The 19,861-nt window shown below is 34.8% G+C and overlaps 1 protein-coding gene across 1 annotated transcript; it reads left to right on the forward strand.

Moving 5' to 3' along the window:
* Nucleotides 1-673: 673 nt before the first annotated feature.
* LOC106669587 (proton-coupled folate transporter-like) lies at nucleotides 674-19,853 on the forward strand. The gene is made up of 6 exons (XM_014399161.2): nucleotides 674-1,763; nucleotides 18,850-18,951; nucleotides 19,026-19,163; nucleotides 19,226-19,309; nucleotides 19,390-19,546; nucleotides 19,611-19,853. Exons 1-6 carry the CDS (start codon nucleotides 830-832, stop codon nucleotides 19,786-19,788), a joined length of 1,593 nt encoding a protein of 530 aa, XP_014254647.1. The 5' UTR covers nucleotides 674-829; the 3' UTR covers nucleotides 19,789-19,853.
* Nucleotides 19,854-19,861: the final 8 nt, after the last annotated feature.

The following is a 19,861-nucleotide window of genomic DNA, read 5'->3' on the forward strand; positions in this document are numbered from 1 at the left end:
GTATACAAAATCCAAGTTCTACATTATATATTTTTAATGGGATTTTTCTAGTTCAAATTGGAAGTACTGACGAAGGTTAAATGAAAACAATTATCTTGGATATTCAGTTTGGAACGCACATTAATCCTGCGTGGATGAAAATAATGAAGAAACAAATTTTAATTTAAAACTGCAAAATATTTAGTAGGTCTTTATGTGTCTCTGTTTTGACAAATTATGTCATTGTCGGAATAAACATACTTTATATACTTTATACTACCATAAATACTATAGGATTATGTAGTTTATAATATTTATTTAGTTTAAATAGGAATAATTTGAAGGGTACAAAGTATGATTTTTGTTGAAAATATCATTGATTTTTAGAATAATGTTGTCTATTTTCTCTATATCCTAATAAAATGGATATGTGTTAGTGTTTGTAAGTTTTTCAAGCAAATTTTGTTTTCTCCTGTTAAACGTAAAACATGGGATTAAAGTGGCAATTTCTCCTAAACAAGCAAAAGGTGTCAACTACTGTTCGGCCGGTCAATTTTGCCGGAGGAAGTTGTACGATGACTGGTTTGGGAATTTGCAATTTAAACTACAATACAGTTGTTGGCGAAGATGACGGTGGGAGGCCGGTGAGGGAAGAAGGGGAACGAGGTGAATAGTGTGCTTCTGTTGTAGTCGTCCGCCGATCAGCTAACCGTCAAGACCTGGAAGCCAGCCGGGATGTACAAACGTTGAAGACGCCGGCGTCCCGCACATGCCGCTTCCATAAAAACAATAACCGTTCCACACTTGTACATAACGTAGTCTTTTGTCATATTCGGATCGATTTAAAAAGATGGTCGAGAAAAAGGCGAACATCAGCGACTTGGGCTTCCTCGAGAAGGTCAAGTACGTTTACGCGAACATGTCCGTTGAACCGATGGTCGCTTGGTACATAATCGGCAGCGTAGTCGCTTCCCTCGCAACGCAGAATCTCAATTTAGAAAAAGCGTGCAGGGTCAATTTGAAATTCGAAGACGACGTCTGTAGAGCGTTGGAAAGGAGGGAAACGGGCAACTACACGAAAGAAGAAGCTGCAGTGCAGCAGCTCGTCGCTTCCATGGCCATTTGGAAAACGCTCGTCCAGAGCGCCATCCCCGCGGTTCTTATCTTGTTTTTCGGCTCTTGGTCGGACAGAAGGGGAAGAAGAAAGCCGTGTATGTTACTCCCCATCACCGGGGAATTTCTCACAGCGATCGGGCTCATAGCCTGTACCTATTTCTTCTACGAGCTGCCCATGGAAGTGGCCGGTATCAACGAGGCCCTTTTCCCAGCCCTGACTGGCGGTTGGATGACCATGTTCATGGCGATATTCTCCTACGTCGGAGACATCACATCCCTTGAAACGAGGACCCTTAGGATAGGAATCGTCAACGTCTGCGCTTCCATAAGCGTGCCGATCGGAACTGCCGTTTCAGGCATTCTTTACAAACAAATCGGCTACTACGGCGTCTTCTCTCTCTCCGCGGCTATCTACATCCTCAGCTTCGGCTACGGTTACTACCAAATAAGAGAAGACCCTAAAAAGCCTGAAGACGCCAAATCGGAAAAAAGCAGACTAGAAGAGCCAGCGGTAAAGCCGGGCTTCTTCAACTTCTTAAAGGACTTCTTCGATCTCCACCACATCAAAGAAACGATCGTCGTCGCTTTCAAAGAAGGGGACAACAACAGGAAGAAAAGAGTGATGCTTCTCATGATCGTCGTCATGGTCGTCATGGGACCATTACACGGTAAATATTACAAAAAATGTTCATATCAAATTACTTATATTTTACCCGCAAGGACTAACCTTTCAGTCCGTAATTATGAGAATTGAGACCCCTCGTCCTTCCCAGGCTACTTGCATCCTTCAACTTTCAGAATTGATTCGCTCAATTTTGTTTTAAATCGCAGATCAACCTTAATCTGACGCAAGGAAAATCGATGTAACTAATCGTAAATAAATTGTCAGAATGAGCCTGATGAAAAGAAATAAAACTATTCAAAGCGATAATTTAAACACTTTCTATTTTTCACAAAATTCATGCCTGCAGAATCGTGTCACTTTGGCCTTGTGTCAGAAAAAGATTCAAATAACCCACTCCAAATCCATTTAATACAATTTATTTTTCTACAATGTTAAATAATATTTAAATAATTCATATTTCGCAACTAACGAACTTCCTTTCTCATTTAATTTCCCCATCGTGGTGATTACATTTAAATACACTAATTGAAAAAAGTTTTTTATTTAATTTATTTTTGCTGAAGTGTAATACAAGGAAAATGCTAATGTTTCAATGTATCACGCAAAAGTCGATAGAGCAATGAACAAATTAGTTCAAATTAAAAAGAAATTTATTATTTCCCTTCTGTGTAATTTGTTAATTTAAATTTTTTTGCAACATTCGTTGATAAATTATTTGTCCAGATGCGGTGGGATAAAGCAACGCTCGAGTGACTTTTTTTCCGCCTTTGGATTTGTTATCCTTGATTTTATCATTTTGGTGTATAATTCTAAAAGTGTAATTTTAAAAATCGACAGTTTGAACAATTTTCTAACTGTTTCCTTAGAATATGACTGGTACTAGCTGGGTCAAAGAAAATATTGAAAAAAAAGACCCCCAGGGCCGAATTCCCCAAATTTTTGGATATAATACTGGATCAATTTCCCTAATTGTTTTCATCATGATTTTTTTTTTTTTGCACAGAGGCTTATAAATTTTAAAACAAGAAACAAATAATATTATTTCGGTAATTATAGCAAGAATGATTTTTAGTAACGATTAATGGCTGTGGTCAAGGTTGTCCCAAGTCGGGACGGGCAACAGCTCCAGCAGAGTCGATCAACGGTGATTTTCGTTCGATCCGAAATAGTGGTCATGATGCAACAAGGGTGTCTTCCTTTCATGACGGGATAAAAGAGAAAGTCACGAGGGCATCTCTAGGACGTCGTCGAGAATGTCTATTGGCCGAGGTGTACCAAATTGGAGAAGACCGATTTTTAAAAATTTTCAACCATTGGCGATTTATTTTGAACCTTCTGTCTTTCAAAAACTTTCGAGAAGAAAATAACAAGAAAAAAAATTATTTTCAAAAATTTGCATTTAATAACGGTCATTGTCAGTATTTTCACTTTCTGTCCTTATTCAGGATATGTCCAAAAGAATTAGCAAAACTTATTTACCTACTGACTTACTTGGTCAATTTCGACATAAATATTAACACATAAAATTAATAGGCAGCATAAAAAAATAAACAAACCCTGGGCGTAACCGCCAACCCTTTTCTCCAAGTGATTCGTGAATTTCTCAACCCCCCTCTCACTCAGTCTTGTAAAAAATCGTCCATACACACCCCTGTTATATCCAGTGATTACAGTACAGACAAGTCTATTTACTAGTTATTACACATGAAATTTCCTAGTGGAGCGTTATATTAAAAATAAATAAACCGGCGCTTGAGCCTGAAATTAGGGCGGTTTTATGGGCCCGACAAGCAGTTTTTAAACAGGTTTCCTGTAAGGATAATCTTCGGAGAATTTCAGTCATGCGGGTCGAGTAGCTGATTTTTTCCCTCTCGTTCATGTATCCGCCGAAATTTGTCAAGTCGTTGAACAGGGTGGCATGCCCGTCGTGTCAAACTCAGTCGTCGGTTTTTCGATATGGTGACTGGACGGGTTATACATTATTCAATGTCAGCCCAACCTCATCCATTTCCTTTTTAAAAAAATCTCTTATTAAAGGTCTATAAATATGTCATAATGTAATATTTATGAGGATTTTGATCCGCTTCGAACGTCCAAATCGCCTCTTTTCTCAATTTGTCTATATGTCAGGCTTTCAGTGATTGTCTGCATGTTGTCTCTCGCAAAACTGTTTTATTTAAGCAGCCTGGTTTATTTTTTAAGAAAGTCATTTACAAACAAATCACCACTGTTTATCTTTTGTGCAAGTATCGTGAAATTCAAAACATTCGTCTAATCTATGTAAATAGCGAGACCAGATTAATCAAAAATGATCAAACAATTAAACTAAGGCCTAATTGCCGTCAGTACGATTTTTGAAAATTGTAAACATTCATAATCGAGAGTGCTTACTTCCTCGATTTACCTGTACGTCCAGCCTTCAGTGGATGTCTGCATGTTGTCTCTCGAAAAGTCCCATTTTATCAAGCTTTATAATCGTTGAACAGGGTAGCATACCCGTCATGTCAAACTCAGTCGTCGGTTTTTACCACGCTAGTCCTAAATAAATTAAAGTATATGAGCTTTCAGCTTTTGTTTTAAACAGGTAGTTATCATGGAGCATCCTAAACGCCTATTTCTCATGGTAAGGGATGATATTGTCTGTATGGTATCTCTCGAAAACGTCCCATTTTATCAAGCTTTCTATGTACAAGGTAGTGCTTAATAAACTAAACTTTTTGAGCAGTCATCTTATGTTTTAAAATGTTAATTATCCTTGGATCTCCTGAACGCCAATTTATTTTGACTGACGTGTATGTCTGCATGTTGTCTCTCACAAACGTCTCATTTTACCTGGTTTTCTATCGTCAAGCTAACCCTAAAGTTTATTGGATGACATCGTGTTTTAAAATGTTAATTATTCTTGGATCATCGTGAGCGCTGATTTCTTTAAGATTCACTTCATTGGATGTCTGCCTGCTGTCTCTATCGCAAAAAGTCCCACATTATTTAAACAAACTTGTAACAAACAAACCACTACAGTTTATCTGTTGTGGAAGTATTTTTTGAAAATTTTAAACATTCACATTCGACCAGATTCATTTCTTTAATTTAGCTAGACGTCTTAACTTCAATGGATGTCTGCATGTTGTCTCTCCGTTTGAATATAGACAAGCTAGTGCAAGATAAAGTAAATTTATAGGATGAGATCGTGTTTTTAAAATGTTAATTATCCATGGATCATCCTGAGCGCTTATTTCTTCAAGGCTCACATCAATGACTGTCTGCATGTGTTTTCTCGCGATCGCCGCATTTACAAGCTTCCCATTTTATCAAGCTTTAAATATGCAAGCTAGTTTTAAATAAACTAAAGTTTATGAACTATCAGCGTATTTTTGGAAATGTTAGTTCTCCTTGATCATCCTAAAAGACTATTCCTTTTGGCTTAATTCAGTGAATGTCTGCATGTTGTCTCTCTCGCAAAAGTCCCGCATTATTGAAGCAAACTAGTTTGTTATTAAGAAGGCCATTAAAAAAACAAACCACTACAGTTTATCTTTTGCGTAAGCGTCAGTATTTTACAGAAATTTTAATAATCCACATTCGTCCAGATTCATTTCTTTAATTTAGCTGGACGTCCAAACTTCAATGGATGTCTGCATGTTGTCTCTCACGGACGCCCCATTTTCTCAGGCTGAATATAGACAAGCTAGTGCTAGATAAACTAAAGTTTATAGGATGGCATTGTGTTTTTAAAATATTAATTATCCTTGGATCATCCTGAGCTCTTATTTCTTCAAGAGTCACATCAATGAATGTCTGCATGTTTTTTCTCGCGGTCGTCGCATTTACAAGCTTCCCATTTTATCAAGCTTTAAATATGCAAGCTAGTTTAAAAAAATTTAAGTTTATGAACTATACGCGTATTTTTGGAAATGTTAGTTCTCCTTGATCATCCTAATCGTCTATTCCTTTTGCCTTAGTTCAATGTATGTCTGCATGTTGTCTTTAAACTAGTCTTAAATAAATTGAAGTTCATGTAATGTCGGCGTATTTTTGGACATGGTACTTATCCTTGATCATCCTAATCGTCTATTTCTTTTGTCTTAGATCAGTCGATGTCTGCTTGTTGTCTCTCGCGAACTTCCCATTCGCAAGCTTTCCAATTTGTCAGGCTTCACTAATGTGATCGTCCTAAACGCCTTTCCGTCTGGCTCAGTACAGTGTAGGTCTGCATGTTGTCTCTCGACAGCGCCTGTACAGTCAATTTTTTTTTTTCGTTATGAACTATGCATATTAGCGCCATGTGACAATTCGTATATGTGTGTTCAAATTTGGGGGGTTATTGTGAAAAAAGGGCCAGAGGCGACGGTGGGAATCGAACCCACGACCGCGGCGTGAGAGTCTCTCATGCTAACCACTCGGCTACCGCGGTCCCCAGCCAATTTTTTGTTCTTTGAATAAAAACAATTCGCAGGCAATAGAAAATAAACGTAGGCTACGAACTAAAGTATGTTCAGAAAAGCGAAACTACACGGACCAGGACGAGTCCAACTATTTTCTTGGCTTTCTGTGAGGTTTCGGAAAATGTTGGTCGACTGTGATTGACCTGATATCCCATTTTTTACCCATTTACCATGAGATATACGCTAAATTTTTCTCTTAATCCGAAACAGAAAAATCGAATATAGATTATATTACATATTTTAAGTATTAATTTAATATAACTTGTCATAAGAAAAACTTTTTAAAAAAATTATGGGAGAATTAATATTTGAAATCTGATATCCTTTCCGCACTTATATAACCGTATCATTTTTTCCTCTCGTTACAAGCAAATCTAAGATCTTTTTTCTTTTCTTCCAAGGTCTCAGAGGGTTTTCCTAGTCTGGCTGGATTTATTCAAATCGCCCTTTAAATTTAGTCAGCATTGGTGGTCAGTTACTGAACCTTTTTGGGGTGTCCTGGTACCCACTTGGTATTGCTGTCTAAACTTATCTTTGTGCTATTTAAACATTAACTATAGAGTTTTAATAATCCTTAAAATCAAAGTTTTAGAGATGTTTTTAGCCAGAAAATCTTTATAGACACGGGAGAAAACTCACAGAAATCCACTATAAATGAGAAAAATGGCTATGAGTCTTGTCACTAAATCTTCTAAGTTATATGTCTAATAGGTTTCGTACTTCTACTTATTTTATATTAACTTGTTTGTTTGTCTAACTTTCTTGTCCTTCAAGAAGGATGTGCGTTTCACACGTCGGTCTGATAGACGGTTTAGTTTAGAAGCTCATTTAGTTTCGACTTCTCTTTCAATCTATCCAACTTTTCCTCTCTTCTAAAGTGAACAATTCAGTTCATTTTTTAATTTCGCAATCGTCTGGCCTTTACCACTCTGCTTTAAATATCATCGGGTCACAATAGGCCTCAGTTTTATAAACAAAACGTTAAAATATTAGGAATGAACTCTATTGCGAATTTTCTACAAAAATTAAGACTGTAATTATTAAATTTATCTTTTATTTGCGGTCGGTTTTTTGTTGTTATAACTACTATCAAAACTGGCCAGCTAAGATACGACCAATTCAGGCTAAAATATGGACATTTATGGCGTTTATATTTTGGGGAGGCATTACAAATTTGGTCATCCTGGTCCGACAATTCTTATAAAACTTCTCCTTTTTTGTATCAAAATTAAACTAGAATACAGTTTTACATCGATAAAAGCAGGTTTTCTAAACTCGCTTATCCCATGTGATTTTTTGTCCAGGTATATCTTCAATGGATGTCCGCATGTTGTCTCTCATACTAGCCTTCTAACTTCTTATTAGTAAACCAGCCTGGGAAGGGATAGCATATGTTTAAAAATCTATCGAAGATATGCTAATAGATTAGTATGTTTAGTGATGACACCGGTAAAAAAAAAAAAAAAAAAAAAAAACATGACTAGAGATATACGGCGAGACTAGGCGGACCAGATGATCAGGGATCTGTCGACAAAAGATTCAATAAGCTGATTATCAAGCAAATCATCACAATTTATGAACCTGTCCAATTAATTATTCGCTTTTCATTGCATTTTTTCACTAGTGAATGTCCGCATGTTGTTCCTCGCGCTAGCCTCCAAGCTTCTTATTAGTGAGCTAGCCTGTGGTCGGATATGTTTACAAATCCGTCGAAAATATGCTAATAGTGGTTTTAGTGATAACCCGGTAAAAATAAATTACTTACCGCGATAAAAATACATGACGACATAATATTATTTACTTTTCAGTGCATTTTTTACCAGTGAATGTCCACATGTGTCTCTCGCGGTAGGCTTCAAGTTTATGATTAGAAAACAATCCCAGTTTGGATGTATTAAAAAACAGATAAATATCTTTCAATAATCATTTTTTAGAGGTAATTCCTGTAAAAAAAAAAATTACCCAGGGCGTTAAAGCTTGAGGACACAGAAAGACTAGCGCGAGAGAACATGCTGACAAGTTCTTATATTGTCAAGATTTGTCGATTAGTGTGGAGATTATTAATTAGTCAAATGATCTCTGACCATCCTGGTCCGCCAGGTCTCGTTGTATTTTTCCAGTCAGATCTGATTTAACATCACCAAAATATTTGTGTTGAAATTCTAACAAAGAAAAGCTTGTCTAAGGAAAAATTATTAGCATAATAAATAGCACAGGATACAATTTCGCCCCATTGGATGTCAAGTATGTTAAGAAATGTATATTGAATCAGATTGTTCTAGACTCAAGTTTCCTAATAAAAAACTCGAAGACTAGCACGAGAGAAACATGCAAGCATCCACTGGTACAAAATTGAGAAATTGTAACATAAAATATACACTCAATCCGACACTTAAATTGTGAATGTTCGTGGATTAATATGGATATAAATAATTAATCAAGAGATCCTTGATCAACCTGGTCCGTCTAGTCGCGCCGAGTTTCTCCAGTCAAATGCGTTTGAACGTACCATGTAAATGTGAATAAAATGTATGCTAACAAAGGACACTTTTTCATAGGAAAAAATATTACTGTAATGTACGCATGCGTAACATGATTTTGCACCAGTGGATGTCCGCATGTTGTCTCTCACGCTACTCTCCTACGTTCTCATCTACGTTCCCATTAGAAAAACCAGCTTAGTGTTCGCTATGTCAAGAATTCATTGAATATCCCATAGACACTGGTTCCTAATGAAAATTTTGACGACCAGCGAGAGAGACAACATGCACGCATTCACTGGTAAAATTGAGAAATTGAAATGAACTTATAACAGAAAATATAAAATCAAACCATCTAGCACTTATATTGTGAAAAATTTTTAATTAGTGTGATTAATGTGGAATTAATAATAACCGATCCTTGAAAAGGTCCATTTAGTCTCGCTGTGCTTTTTCGGCTAAATGCGTTTACCATGCAATTGTGAATAAAATGCATGCTAACAAAGGACGTTTTTCATACGAAAAAATGTTACCTTAATATAATAATGCTAAACATGATTTTAGATCCAGTGGATGTCCGCATGTTTTCTCACGCTACTCTCCTACTTTCTGATTAGAAAAACCAGCTTAGTGTTCGCTATGTCAAGAATTGTATTTATTGAATATCCGTCATCAGATTGTCCCATAGACACTGGTTTCCTAAAGAAATCCTTGACGACTAGCGAGAGAAACAACAAGCAGTCATCCTCTGGTACAAAATTGCGAAATTGATACGAACTTGAAACAGAAAATATATAATCAATCCGACAAACATTTATATTACGAAGGATTTTTGATTAGTGTGGAGATTAATAAAAATAATAATAATTTATTGTAGCCACATAGTAAAAAACAATGTTTACAGCAATCGATACTTGATCGATACTATAATAATCGATTCTTGATCAACTAGGTCCGTCTAGTCTCGCTGTACTTTTTGAGCCAAATGAGTCTTAACTTTTACCATGTAATTGTGAATAAAATTCATGCTAGCGAAGAACGTTTTTTAATAGGAAAAAGTATTAGTTTATTAAAATCATGTGGAACATGATTTTGCTTCAGTGGATGTCCGCATGTTGTCTCTCGCGTTCGCCCTATTTAGTATTTACTAGCTGCCTGGGCTAAAATTTATAGTTTTGTTTTGTTGATTTCTTGTAGTTTTGACATATTTCAGTCATTTCATTCCGTTTTCCTCTCGGCGAATTTCACCCGCGCGAAGCGTTCCCCCCGTGGATCGGTCGGGATAATCCCACTTCCGGTTAACGGGTAGAAGCGGGATTCTTTGTAATCCAAGAAATGACTAACGCCCTCCCCGCAACACGACCAGGAAATGAAAACTGGGCGAAAAGATTTCGCAGAAAACGTCAGCAGGCTCGTAGAATCAAAACCTGACTAACCATCCGATAAAAAAGCGGTTCACTACTATTGAATACATCCAGTGTTTGAAATTTCATGTATCTGCGAGAACGGTAAATCATAGAAAGGAAAATTAGCCTTTCAGATCCAAGGTTAGCCAATTGTGTAAAAGAGATTCCATTCGTGAAGTGTTCATCCTTCATAAAAATTGCATTGAAGATTTGCCTTTTTTTTTGCCTAACCTCGCTTCTCGCAATTAACCGCCATCAATAACAGTTACAGATTATTAATTAATTTTAAACTTGACCAAATGCCGCTGATTTACGAATTGAATAATGAATGTTTGTTTAAAATGATATTTTTAAATTATATTTCATTTCAATTAAGTTTGTTAAGTTCAATTTAAGAATGGCCTTTCTAACTTCTCATTTTTTATTTTTTGAACATGACAAAATGTGAAATTCAAAAACAACATTGCAATGAAAATCATCCATTACATTTCCCACCGAGAGGATAAACCAGCTAGACGGTTGTAGGTCAAGTTGACACTGGGGGTCATTAGGTTGATTGTCCAGTTCCTGGACAACGTTGTCCACGTTGTTTAACATCGGATCACCAGGAAGATCATCCTTTACAACACAGGCGTCAGAGAGAATGAATCGTTGAATATCCAGTGCTAAAAAAAACCTCAAATTGGATATAAACCAATTCCAACTGTGTTTAATCTGACAAATTTGCCATTGTTCCTCTCCTAAAGTATTTTCGTACAGCATAGTCCTTTGAAACACTTTTTCAACATATTATCGGCATTAATGTTTACAATTAAAAGTGATTTCGAGTGTAACTATCAGCGCATTGTTGCTTAAAAGGACATGAGGAAGGCAATTTCGAACAGCCTTGGAACTTCCTAATCAGTTCTGAGGCAAAACACGTTCTCCGTTCCCTTTTCCCAATTATTACAACTGTTTATATTATTCAAATTAGAAATCATTATAAAATAAATCTTCAAAGTAAAAGGTTTTCACTTTTTTTTTATGAAACATGTAGCCTTGTTGTACAAATCGCTCTCTCTCTCTCCATCACTCCCTCTCTCTCTCTCTCTCTCTCTCTCTCCCGCCCTCCCTACCTCCCTCCCACCCTCTCTCTCTCTCTCTCCTTCTCCTCTTTCTCGTACGATAAGTCGTTCGCTGCCTAAATTTTCAAGTTTTTTTTAAATATGTGTGTGTGTGTGTGTGTGTGTGTGTGTGTGTGTGTGTGTGTGTGTGTGTGTATCCCTCTCTCTACTTCTCCTCTTTCTCGTACGATAAGTCGTTCGCTACCTAAATTTTCAATTTATTTTTTTAAATAAAATGTTAATCATTCATTCATTTATGTGTNTCTCTCTCTCTCTCTCTCTCTCTCTCTCTCTCTCTCTCTCTCTCTCTCTCTCTCCCCCTTTTTCTATCATCTTTCTATCTCTATCGATAAATCACCCTATATTTCTAATTCTTTTGTCTTCAATGACTTTCTACTTTTTCCTTTTGACTATCTACTATGGTCCTTTTTCTTTATTACTTTATTTTTTTTTTTTTTTACAGTAGTGTCGACGTTTCGAGCAGTTTGCTCATCTTCTGTGACTTTTATTTAAGTTGGGAGAGCCGTATCTTACGGTAATCTACAATTACAATTACACCCATAATAATAGTTCCGAAGATGAGCAAACTGCTCGAACGTCGACACTACTGAAAAAAAAGAGAAAAATAAAGTTTTAGATAAAACGGACCACGTGCTCAATACAGGAAAACTATCCTTACAAAATGTATACAATTTCAGGTGGAGAAATAACACAACTGAAACTATGAACAACGTGATAATTCTTATTTGGTCCTGGTGTTTTAGTAGCAATATCCAATTTTAGAGTAGATAATTCTTATTTAGTTCTGGTGTCGTTGAATTATTAGGGTTTTTATTTCCTATATGATCTTGGTCTCTTTATAGCCTATAACAGAGTAGGACTGTGAGTCGGTGGACACATTGGATCCGTCTACACTCGCAGGTTTTGATGACACTCAAACAACGCGGGTTGACGGTCCTATACAGGGTGACCTTTTAGATGGCTCGGCTGAATTTCATGCTATGAAAAACAAAAAATACGTATTTAATATTTTTTAATATAGTTTTAAATTTTTACCATTTTTGGACAAAATTATACAGAGAACCTCAGGCCCAGTTCAACTCCCAAATTCCAAAGACATACTGACATATAACTTTAAATGATTTTGTACGCCGAAAACAATGGTGCAATCGGATTGTAATTTGGTCAAAAAATGACAAATTTTTAGCAAAAGGTTAAAAAAAAGTCATTTGGTTATCTATTTATTCATGTTCGAACTGCCTGCCTTGCGCAATGACGCAAAGATTTACTCTTTTTAGCCTCTTTAACCTCTTTCTGAGCACTTCACCCGTGCTCAGAGCGATAGAGTCATGAGAGATGGATTGAAAAGCATTTTCTATCTTTTATGATTGCCGTAGATGCCGTTTTTCAAATGGTCCCACAGAAAATAGTCAAGTGGAGTAAAATCGGGTGACCGAAGAGGCCAGCAGATCGGGCCATGAGGTCCTACCCACCTATCGCGGAAGTGACGATTCAAATAAGATCTCATCTGCAAAGAATTGTGTGCCGGACATCTATCAAGCTGGAGAATCATTCTTTGATGTTGTTACAGAAGAACATTATCTAATAGTGTTGGTACAACCTTCCTCAAAAAATTGAGGAACTGAGCACCGTCTAAATTCGTAGAAATAAGGCACAATTAATTTATTTCCGAGAAGTCCACACCAAACATTGATAGTGTGAACCAACTGATGATGACAAGAGTAAAACATTTTCGGCCGACGTTCGAAAATTCCAGCGGTTTAGGATGCCATTAGAGGTGGATTTGGATTCGTCAGTCCTTAGGATTGATCCTTGGAAGGACGTTTTCTTCAACTTACCAAATCGACATTTGTGCAAGGAAGTTAGACGCATGTCACAATCAGAGTTCCAAAGTCCCTAGACAAGATGAGACCGTTACCGATTAAAATCCGGAATACATCTCTAATTTTATTTTTTGAAAAGCCTAAAACCATTTCAACGTTTCGGAGAGAGGAATTCGGATTTACTCGAATATAAAGTAAAATATTCAGCTGTTCGTTGCTGTTGTTTCTTGGTGATCGAACAGCAACTGATCCTTATCTCTTCCTATTGTGTGCAACATGAATAAACTTTTGTGGTTTACTCTGGGGCGATCAGGAAAAATTTCTCGGAGTACAACTCGACTCCACTATCAATAAAGCAGTTTAACAAACAATGATACAATGTAAACAATAAAGGCGATTGATTTAATTTTATTGTAGTGAACAAGCAAATTACATACTGGAATTTTTACTTAATTTTATCCCTAACATTGTGATTTTTTCACCAATTTAAAATCCGATTGCACCATTGTTTCCAGCGTAAAAGATCTTCTAAAATGATGTTTCAGGATGTATAGTGTCGTAGTTGAAATTTTAAATTTGAACTGGGTTTTAAGGTACGTTGTACAATTTTTCCCAAAAAAAGGTAAACATTTGAAACTAGAGTAAAACATATTAAACACTTATTTTTTTGGTTTTTTGATAGTCATTGTTCATGAGAAATTCAGTCGGGTCATTGCTATGTACTTTGTATCCATCTACCTTTTTTCGTTATTTCTTCTTTTTCCTTTCTCTGTTTCTCTCTTTCTCTTTCTCTCTCTCTCTTTTTCTCTCTCTCTCTCACTATATATATAACACACACACACACACACACACACACACACACACACACACACACACACACACACACACACACACACACACACACAAGCAAACAAACGCAGGGACACACANACACACACACACACACACACACACACACACACACACACACACACACACACACACACACACACACACACACACACAAGCAAACATTATTTCTCTCACACATCTCTCTACCTCTATAACAAATGCAAGCTATTTCAAAAAATTTTGAAGTTTTTATTTTTGTTTGACGACAACCACCAATAGTTTTCACAAATAAGTTTTCATACCAGTCATTTGCAGAACTGCGTACAGCCAAAATGTAATTTTTAAACGGTCGGTCATAAAAAATAGTGAAATGTTTTGTGCCCTTGGCTGTCGTCTCGCTGTTGTTAAAAATACGCAATTTACTTTCTGATAAAGGAAAACACAAATGCTTTTTTTGACTAATTCGAAGCAATAATCTGTTATTTTACAGTTTGTTTAACAAATAAGAAACAGTAATCAAGGTTACTGTGAAAAATATTTTTATCAAATTGTTTATATTCTAATACTTGTCTGACCATTCATTTTTCAATTGTCAGTTGTAAAAAACTGACGATGTATCGACTACATTTTTTTACTTTTCGAATGTCCATTCAAGTTAAATTGATAATTAGCAACAATAAAACGTTAAAATGAACAAATGTTAGATATACAAACCATTCTACTTAACGATTGACTATTTTCAAATAACTTGTTAATTAGCAATAATAATCACAAGCAAAAATTCCATCGGTTGGTCGAATTTGTCAAAAATTAGAAAATACATAAAAAATCAAATGGTTTTTATTAGATTTGGTCATTGTGTTCATATCCGGCCCGGAGGACCAGAAAAATATAATGAATCAACATTGTCGAGCGAAGCGAAAATAAATCAGGTATGTGATATTTAAACATGAACTTTGGTCATTAATGTTTTATATTCGTAGATAACTATGAGGAGAAATTTGAAAATAAAACGTGTAAACTGTTATGCAGATAGAATATGGTTGTAAAATTTACAAAATGTAAAAGCAAGGGTTATTTTATTCCTCTAGTGGATATTCTAAAACAAATTTTGAAAAGTGAGAAAACGAAATTCATTATTCATAATAAAAATAATATTATACAATAGTTTATCATTCCTCCAAACTTATAAACGACGTTGGACATTTTAAGGTTATCTCAAGTTGTTTCAATCTTCCAGAAAGAGAGAAATGGCACTAACAGAACGTGCTTAATAAGTAAACTTTGTACTTTACTGATAAACGTATTTTATTTATAGTTTAATATAGAAAAAATATAGAAAACTCGTAAAACGTTAGAACGATATAAAATTTTTGTGGGACTAAGGGTTGTGGACAAATAAGGTTATTTCATTGTTTTTCACCTTATTGCTTTGATCAGAGCTAAAATAAATCAAGTACGATATTTAAGTATGATATTTAAGCATGAACTTTGGTCATAATTTTTTCCATTAATGGATAATCAAGAGAAATTTGAAATTAAACATGTAAAATGTTATAATGATGTGAAATATTTGTGGGCTTAGGGGGTTACAAGCAAATCTATGAAGTTATGTTATATTTATTTGCTTTATTGCTTAGACCAAAGTGAAAATAATTCATGTTCATCGCTATTAAATTAAAAATAAATTATTAATATTAAATTAAATTATCGAACCATTTCTTTGTGTCAATAATAGCCAATTCCATTTCAGTAAAATTCCCAAGTATAAAAAATATGTTTTCCATACAAATTATAATAAGCCAAGTGTTTGATAAAAGAATAAATACAATTGGAAAATAAGTGAAGTATCAATTTAATATGGAGTGGGAAATACTAAATTAGCTAAAGTCGTAGCTACAACAGCTTTATAATTAATTATACTTTTAACCTAGGGTCTTGGATGAGATGGAAAAGCTAGTGTCACGAGGGGGATTCGAACCCACGACCTTGGCTCAATACGCCGCTGCTCTAAAAAAAGAGGGAAAATTCGAAAGGTTGAAGTTGGTGTCCGAATGATCGAAGTCACGATAGTTCAAGTGGTTAGAGTTCGTGAGAGGGACTGGTTCGAATCCCGCTCATGATACTAGCTTTTTCATTTTACAAAGACCTTAGATTAAAATTATAATTAATTAAAACAATTAATATGTCAATTATGACTATTAAATATATATAAATGGATTAATATGCTAATTTATAAGTTTTTTTATATTTCTAATATATCATTATATATCACTTATCTTTCATCATTAATTAATTGGTTGATGGGTAGGAAATAAATGGACTTTTCCACATAGAAGTTTATTTCGTCAGACGCGTCGACTATAAGCCATCTTCAGTAACTTTTTTTAAAAATAAAGTTGTTTCACGGTTTGTCACATAGTTGTAAGTTTAAAAGTGGATATCTGGACGATTATGGATGTGGCAAGTAGCATGTGGCAAAAAATATAATTTATTTCCTAGCCTCAATTTATTATAGAGTTCCACAAAATTAGGATGGACACTACTAAAAATTAGTTAATTGGATTGAAAATAATTACTGACAATTATGCCTGGCCTTAAATTTACAAAGGGCATAAGCCTTGGTCTGTGATTGGTCACGAGAGTTGAAACAAGACAATAGGTTTTTCTCAAAACTTTTTTTCTCATCTTTCGATAAGATTGTAGATTAGCGAAATATTTAATGTAATAAATGCTTCCATTGTTGTTGAAAACGACGGCGGGAACGGCATAAAAGCCCGAATTCGGCAACTCCACCAGCCTCGCGAAGGCTGTTGGGTTTGCATTTCATTTCGTTATCAGGTCATGGGCGATACTGCCCGCGAAAGTTGTTCTGTATGCCGGACGACCTGGGGCAGATGGGTAGAGGCGACGAAGCGGAAGGATCCCGCTTCCTGTCCGAACAAGGATGATCCTTCGGCCAGGAAACAGTCTATGGTCTGATACTGCACGTCGCCTTCATACATAATAAATATCAGCCAACCAAACCGTTAATTACATTTAAACGAAAGTCTTAAGAAACAAGTACATTTTAATAAAATTAATTTGGTAACACAGTCCTGAGGCCATTAATATATTAGTGTATTAACATATTTTAAATGTTACGATAATCTATTAACGATAGGAAATGAAAAGAGCAAGAATTTTAGTCGTATTTTTTTGGACCTCCGGGCTGGATATGAAATAAGCGATCTATGGATAAGAAATCCATTGTAAAGATCATTTCTATATAGTTCTTCAATTTTGAAAAATTAACTACTATTTTTATAAGTAATCCTTTGAACGTGATATTTTGGCCCTAAATCATTTCCTCACAGTCCCTTGGCCTTACTTGAACAAAATTTCACATAGACATCTCAGAATCGTTTGCTGCGATGGCAATTTCTGAATCAATGCAAAAAAATATTATCTATTAGTAGAAAACATTTACCAGGAAAGTTCATACTTAATTATCATGTACTTGATTTATTTTCACTTTGATTGATGCAATAAAATGAACAGATTTGATATAACTTAAAAGGTTAGCTTTTAATCCTTAAGCCCCCAAACATTTTACACCATTCTAATAGTTTACACAATTTAATTTCAAATTTATCTATATTATCCATTAATGGAAAATAAATGTAACCAAATTTATGCTTAATTACCATGTACTTGATTTATTTTCACTTTGATTGATGTAATAAAATAAAAAATTCAATACAACATATAACCTAAAAGATTGGCTTTTAGTCCCTAAGCTCCTAGACATTTTACACTGTTCCAGTAGTTTACGCAATTTAATTTCAAATTTAACTAGATTATCCATCAATGGAAAATTATTGTAAGTTCATGCTTAATTACCTTGTACTTGATTTATTTTTACTTTGATATGTGCAATAATATAAAAAAATAAATATAACCTAAAAGGTTGTCTTTTAATCCCTAAGCTCCCAAACATATAGACCATTCTAACAGTTGACACAATTTAATTGTAAATTTATCTAGATTACCCATCAATGGAAAAAATTGTAAACAAAGTAGATACTTACTACCATGTACTTGATTTATTTTCACTTTGATCTATTTAATTAAATGAAAAGTCGATATAACCTAAAATATTAGCTTTTTAACCTCTAAGCTCACAAACTTTTACACCAATCTGTAGTAATTTATTTTTGCAGTTCTGGTGTGTTTGGTAGTTTGTCTTGACTTCAATCCCCTCATGTCCTGCTACCCACATCAGAGTTACCTTATTGCATTTTCTCATAAGTTGGAAATATTTTTTAGTTTGAGATAGGAGTATGAAGCCCTCAGTGCTGGTATATCTTTGACCTGCTAGTCTTTATTATTTTTTTCCTCCTCTCCAATGCCAGTAGTAACGATAATCTCCCTTTCTTCCACTGCAACCTAAAATATCTATTAGAAACTACCCTCTTGATTTAATTCAGTTTCAATCAAGACTCGCTACAGATCAATTCCATGATTATAAAATAGTTCCATATAGAACTTAAAGAAGAAAGTATCGACAGCATTGCTCTTCTAACAGACTCCTCCCGATGAGTTATTTGTACAATTCTATCTTTTGTAGATCATTCGATCATTCATAAACAAAGTTCACACTTTCTTATCAAGAAATTCAGATATTTGAACAGACTTGACATAACCTCAAAATATTAATCTCCTTGATAATTATGAATGGTTAGGAATGATTTATGAAATATTACTTTTATTTTGAAAACTATATTTTTTACTTTGTTTTTCTGCTAAGGATTTTTCTTCCATTCCGATAATTTACTAGTTACCATTCCAATCTGATTATTTTTCTTATTTGTAATCTTTCTTATATTTTTCCTCTATGTGTACAAGAAATGGGGGGGCTTAAGGTGTTTCCTTGTGACACAACTTTAAGTTCTTAATAGTCTGTTAAATGTTAACTGTGTATTCCAATTGATTACTGTAAAACAAAATGTCTAAAATAAACTAATTTGTTTGATTCCAGGTGAAATGACTGTCATGTATCTGTTCACACGCTATCGGTTCAACTGGAACGAAGTAGACTTCAGCATATTTTCCACATACAGCATGATAACCAACCTAATAGGTATTTATAAGATATCCATTTATCGTGTCGTAAATAAGAGTATTTCAGAATTTATCTATAAAAATTATTTACAGGAACTGCAATTTCGGTTGGAGTGTTTAGCCACTTTTTGAAAATCGACGACGCTCTTATTGGAGTGATGTCTTGCATGAGTAAAATCCTTGCAGGATTTGTTTATGCCTTTGCCACATCGACTTGGGTGTTTTATTTAGGTAGAATTTTAATAATTAATAAGGAAGGAATAAGTTAAATTAATCTTCTGAATTGATTCCAGCTCCATTGGTTGATATTGTAAACGGCACTTCTTTCATTGCGATGAGGTCTATCATTTCAAAACTAGTCCCTCCTGATGAATTAGGTAAATATTTTTTAAAATTAAAATATGTAATTTGGTATTAATAGAGCTGAAATTGTAAAAAATAAATAAATAAATTTCAGGAAAAATAAATTCTGTATTTGGACTAGCAGAAGCTATAGTTCCTGTTGTTTATGGCCCTCTCTATAGCGCTGTGTACCGAGCGACTATGGACACTGTACCTGGGGCATTTTTCTTACTTGGTGGAGGACTGACTGCGCCAGCTGTTTTAATATTTTTGTAAGAAACCTTTACATTTACCAAAGTAATATTTGATCTTCATATAAAATTTTCCATTTTAAAGGTGGATGTACACCGAACACAAGAAAGACGCACAAAAAGCAGCATTTGATGCTGAAAGTGCACCCATCAAGCAGGTCGCAACAAACAACTGCGATGTTTTAACAGTACCACAAAAGAAAGGTGTAAACGGTTTTGAAAACAAAGGATTTGAACAAGACACTTATCACAGTAAATTGTGAAATTACCATATTAATAAGAATATATTTATAGAAAGCAATTAATTTGTAAATATTGTACAGTATTTTTTTTTCT

The sequence above is a fragment of the Cimex lectularius genome, unplaced genomic scaffold (assembly GCF_000648675.2).
Source record: "Cimex lectularius strain Harlan isolate CLEC.00 unplaced genomic scaffold, Clec_2.1 scaffold77, whole genome shotgun sequence".
Taxonomy (NCBI): domain Eukaryota; kingdom Metazoa; phylum Arthropoda; class Insecta; order Hemiptera; family Cimicidae; genus Cimex; species Cimex lectularius.

Excerpts from the sequence above, each read along its gene's own strand:
- LOC106669587 (XM_014399161.2), top strand. The coding sequence starts at position 830 with ATGGTCGAGAAAAAGGCGAACATCAGCGACTTGGGCTTCCTCGAGAAG. Across the intron at positions 1,764-18,849 it reads CGTCATGGGACCATTACACG|GTGAAATGACTGTCATGTAT; the intron begins GTAAATATTACA and ends GTTTGATTCCAG. Across the intron at positions 19,310-19,389 it reads AGTCCCTCCTGATGAATTAG|GAAAAATAAATTCTGTATTT; the intron begins GTAAATATTTTT and ends AATAAATTTCAG.